At 41.9% G+C, this 5,403-nt stretch overlaps 1 protein-coding gene across 1 annotated transcript; it reads left to right on the forward strand.

Moving 5' to 3' along the window:
* Positions 1 to 379: 379 nt before the first annotated feature.
* LOC311137222 (uncharacterized protein) lies at positions 380 to 4,398 on the forward strand. Its single transcript, XM_084171595.1, has 2 exons — positions 380 to 1,464; positions 2,943 to 4,398. Exons 1-2 carry the CDS (start codon positions 603 to 605, stop codon positions 3,650 to 3,652), a joined length of 1,572 nt encoding a protein of 523 aa, XP_084027721.1. The 5' UTR covers positions 380 to 602; the 3' UTR covers positions 3,653 to 4,398.
* Positions 4,399 to 5,403: the final 1,005 nt, after the last annotated feature.

Here is a 5,403-nt window from a genome sequence, read left to right on the forward strand (position 1 = left end):
CAAGCTCCGGCCATGCAACAAAGACTGACCAAAACCCTAGACCCAGCCCAACGATCACCAGGTCCCAGTGGATCCCCAGACTTAGCACAAAGCCAAAACCTGGGCCACAGCCCAGACCAGGCCTACAGCCCAGACCCAGCCTAAAGCCTAAAGATGAACTAAGGCCTGAAACTGAACTAAATCCCAAACCAGGCCGAAGGGCTATTCCAGGCCTAAGACCCAAACCCGGACCAAAACCAAAGCCTGTCCTAAAGCCCAGACCACCCAATCCTACTATTTCTTCCAGGCCTGAACCATCTCTTACCACTATCCATAGCCCAAGTTCCAATACTACCAGTTCAAGCTTCAGGACTACCAGCTCCAGCCCTGGGATCAGCATTACCAGCCCCACTATACAGGCCACCAGGACCAGTACTAGTCTAAGCAACACCACACAGAGCCACTCTACAGCCACCACCAGTAGCCCTGGCCCAAGGACCAGCAGTCCAAGCATCCGGAATGGCCCTTCCAGCTCAAGCAGAAGCAGTACAACACCGAGCTCAATTTCAGCAACCAGAATCACCACTAATCCTGACCTAAAGGTCACTAGTCCAGGATCCAGGATGAACTACAGAACCTTCAGGCTCAACATCGGGACCAGCATCAGCAGAAGCCCAACTCCAGAACCCACAACCACCACTAGCACTAGCTCAAAGACCACCAGTTCAAGCAATTGGACCAGCTCTTCCAGCTCAAGCAGCAACACAATCAGTCCAACTCCAGCAACCACAACCTCCATAAGTTCCAGTTCAAGGACCACCAGTATCAGCATCAATCCTGAGACAAAGTCTGCCCAAAACCTAGAACCCAGCACAACGACTACCAGACCTGGCCTAAAGCTTAAAACTGAACTTAAGCCTAAACCTGGAACAAAGCCCAAACCAGACCCAAGGCCTATTCCAGGCCTAACACCTAAACCTGGACCAAGACCAAAGCCTGTCCTGAAGCCCAGACCTGCTCCAAAGCCTTGGCCCAAAACCACCACCCAAGGTCCAAGGACCACTTCCCCCACACCTAGCCCCAAAACATCCAATAGCTCAATCCAAAGGACCATGACTGACCCAAGCCCACAAACGGCCACAAGCCTAAAAAATACCAGCTCAAGCCAACAATTTAGCACAAGCCCTAGCCCCAAAACTACCACTACTAGTCCCATCCTATTGACCAACTCTAACCATAGCCCTACTACCAGCCCTGACTCCCCTACCCCCAGCCCCATACCGGAGTCTTCCACCCCCAGTGTGAGAGAACTGCGTGTGAAGACCAGCCGGGTATCCGCTAGTCTGAATGACACAAGGGTTTCTCGAGGAGGGCATCCAAAGGTCCGTCCTGGGCTAAACCTGCTCACAGAGAAGGACCAGGTAGGCAGCAAGACTGACAGGACAGAAAACCAGCCTCAAAGCCCTGCACAGATTTCACCAGGAGGTAAGAGAAATCAATTATATTTTACTTTACATGCTATTGTCTGCTATTTAAATGTAATTATGATAATTACATTGTAATTGATAATTACATAAAGTTTAGTTTGAGCTTTCTTAAGGGTTCACTGAATCAAGCCATATGATGTGTTATTTGGTACCAGGTAGGCTATAGTAGATAGCTACCAAATGTGTTGACTTATTCAAAGCAAGATCGAGAAAGGCTACTCACTGTTATTAAGATGCAATTTTTTTAGTAAACTTAATAGAATCGCGCTATACAAATATGGCGATACGAATTCTGAATACAGCCTACACAGATGTAGGATCTTAATTTGAGCCAGTTTGCTACAGCAGAAAAGTAATCCTGTAGGAACAGGACATTTTAATTATTATGTGGATTATAATTAATGGACATTTTTGTAGAGGTTAATACATTTTTCATAAGGGAAAATCAAGTCTGAAATTTCAAAGTGGAAATTTTGAACCTCAAATACACTACAAGTTTTAAATGTCCTGCATTGCAGAAAAGTTATCCTGCAACAGGGTGATCAAATTAAGATCCTACATCAGTACAACAACCCTATTTCTATCCGCAGTGGTTAAGATAAATTATAAACTTATATTGACAGTGTAGCCTAGGTTATGGCAGATAACAGTGGAAATTGTGACTGAAAAATATATTATTGTGAGTGGAATAATGTTGTTCTGGAAAAAAGAAAAATATTGCTCAATCAACTTTATATCAGTGTGATATCATCTCCATTATAAATTATGAGGATTGTAACTTTGAAGTCCAAGCAACCTAAGGTGATGTTTAATGAGCCTATTATAATGTGGTGGAAGTTTGAGATCATCATCTTTGTAACAGATGTTGTGTGGTTTGTGGTTATTTACTGTTAAATTAAGAATTTATATATGTGAGCACGTGCGTGTCTGTGAGTGTGTGTGGCTTAAATAGGGATCAAGGGGTGTCTGTGCAGAGCATCCTTTGAGGTCATAGTCAGTTTAAACACACATTGTTATTGCTGAGTAGCACATCTATCAAATAACAAATTAAGTGTCACACAAAGCTATTGCTAGCTTTTATTAATATACAAGGCCACTTTAAGCCAAGCATCTACATTTCTTACAGACTTAACAACTGTAATTGACATTTATCTGAAGTCTGTACGTTTGTCTAAGGGACATTGTCTCTAACATTCACACCCGATTCATAGACTTCAAATTTATGGTGACCGATAAATCCTAGCTATTTCAGCATGATACAATCATATTCTAATCTTGTGTGTATAGTTTCAAATGTGTGAAATATTGTATTTTGTATGTAAAAAATAAATAAACAATAACCTTTATTTAACCAGGTTAGTTTCCTACAGTAAGAACATGTATATTTATGTTATGCTGCAATGCACCTTTTCTTCAAAAAGGATTACAGACTAATCTAATCTAATTTTCTCATTCCACTATCCTTCCACTCAACAGTTACCATGGCACCCAGAGACTGCTCTGACCACATGGCCAGGGGGGAGAGGAACAGCGGAGTCTACAAAGTGACCCCTGACCCTAAGAACGGAACCATTGCAGTGTTCTGTGACATGGAGTCTCATGGCGGAGGGTGGACCATCATTCAGCTCCGTCAGGATGGCAGTGTGAACTTCGACCGAACCTGGGCTGAATACCGGACGGGATTCGGTGACCTGATGGGTGGGGAGTTCTGGCTGGGCAACGACCACATCCACCTCCTGACCCGACACAGGGTGATGGTCCTCAGGGTGGAGCTGGAGGACTTTAACAGCATGATGGAGTACGCAGAGTACAGGCTCTTCCGTGTGGCTGGCGAGCGGCTGCGCTACCGCCTGTCTGTGGGTGGGTACTCGGGCACGGCGGGAGATGCACTTCAATTTAGCAAGAGTTATGACCACAACAACAGGTTCTTTACGACTCCTGACAGAGACTATGACCGCTACCCTTCAGGGAACTGTGGGGCCTACTACAGCTCAGGCTGGTGGTTTGACGCCTGCATGGCTGCCAACCTCAACGGGAGATATTATGTGGGAAAATACAAAGGGGTGCGGAACGGGATCTACTGGGGGACGTGGCATAACATATCCACAGAGTACTACCCGACTAATGACAGACAATCTTTCAAGACTGTCAGAATGATGATCAGGCCAAGGGGCTATGCAAAGTGATTGTCTGCTGGCTCTTCGGTTGGCGTTCTCAGCTGTTGCAATTCTCAAATAGGGGGGCCGGGGACCCCTATGGGACCTCCAAGATATTTCAATGGGTCCACGACAAAGTAGGAAAAAGCAGATAAAATGCTCAATGTTCAAAATATGATTTTTTTTGGGAGGAGCACTGTTAGATATGCAAATGGAAACATTCAGATTGTACTGCTGTTTCATATTTTTGGGGTTTATAATGCCTTTTGTTTAACAAGCAGTTTGAATATATTGCATAATTTTATTTACTCTTTGAAATATTAAATCTCTGATTTAGGCGGGTCAACAACCCCTAAATCTACTTAATTTCTTGATAAATATTAGTGGGCCTTGGAAAAGCCTGCTCTGTTGGTACAATACTGCCACTTTGTGGTCTGAAGCGAAACACCACTTTTTTATGGATTAAAATAGAACATTCAAACTGTGGAAAAGATGTACAGAGTTCCTGAATTAATTTATAAGATGCCTTCTTATTATCTATGTAAGGTTACTGTTTGAAAGTATTGTAGGAAAACGGTTTCATAGAAGTCTTTCTCCTGTGACGAGAAAGATAAATACTCTTTGAGGAGGGTAATGAAGAGAAGGACAAAAACTCTTAAATTGTACTTGATTGATTGTAATGATTGACTGATGATTGATTGTTGTAATGTTTTTTTATTCTCAGTATTTTTTATGGGAAAAAATTAAATAAGGTCAATAAAATAGAACGTAATTCCTTTGTTGATGTGTTCAGTCTCACCATGGTGTTGACTATACATGTATAACTTGCAAACTTCTCAGCTAGCACTTAAAGACTCTCCCTCCTCAGGTATTTATCCAAATATCCTCTTTGCAATGGCCTTTGTCACATAAAGTATTAAGAGCATAACTTACCGTCTACAACGTAATCCGAGTGCCATAACCCACAGAAGTTGAACTCCAGTAAGAACCTGTACAGAAGTAGAGTTGTTGGAGAGAAAATAAAGTTTACAAAACCATTCAATTCAGTTCAAAACAACTTTACATTAGAGTTACATAACCTTGCACAATAGGTTCAATCAGTGGTATAATATGGACAACATAATGTAGCTTCTCTTCCTTCTTGAACATGCGGGCCAAGTGAAATCTGTTTGGGAACATCGATAGTAACAAGTTTTCACAACTAAATATATTTCATTAAACTTAAAAGCCCCTCTCTCTGTTCGCTCTTTTTCTGCCATGCATAATATGCAGTAGGCTATGTATTGTGTAACATCACAATCATTATTTTAATTCAGGTTTTTCTTTCGGGCTTGGGCTCATATATACACCACCTGTCAAAAGTTTTAGAACATCTTCTCATTCAAGGGTTTTTCTTTATTTTTACTATTTTCTACATTGTAGAATAATAGTGAAGATATCAAAACTATGAAATAACACATATGGAATCATGTAGTAACCAGTTTTAAAGTGTTAAACAAATCAAAATACATTTTATATTTGAGATTATTCAAATAGCCACCCTTTGCCTTGATGACAGCTTTGCACACTCTTGGCATTCTCTCAACCAGCTTCATGAGGTAGTCACCTGGAATGCATTTCAATTAACAGGTGTGCCTTCTTACATTTTAGTCATTTAGCATATGCTCTTATCCAGAGTGATTTACAGGTAGTGAGTGCATACATTTTTTTATTTTTTCATACTGGTACCCTGTGGGAATCAAACCCACAACCCTGGCGTTGCGAGCGCCATGCTCTACCAA

Source organism: Coregonus lavaretus (assembly GCF_964263955.1).
Source record: "Coregonus lavaretus genome assembly, chromosome: 11".
Classification (NCBI taxonomy): Eukaryota; Metazoa; Chordata; class Actinopteri; order Salmoniformes; family Salmonidae; genus Coregonus; species Coregonus lavaretus.

What these genes read in the sequence shown, in the direction of transcription:
- LOC311137222 (XM_084171595.1), top strand. Translation starts at nt 603, where the DNA reads ATGAACTACAGAACCTTCAGGCTCAACATCGGGACCAGCATCAGCAGA. An exon ending in TGCACAGATTTCACCAGGAG is followed by an intron (nt 1,465 to 2,942) that starts GTAAGAGAAATC and finishes TCCACTCAACAG; the next exon opens with TTACCATGGCACCCAGAGAC.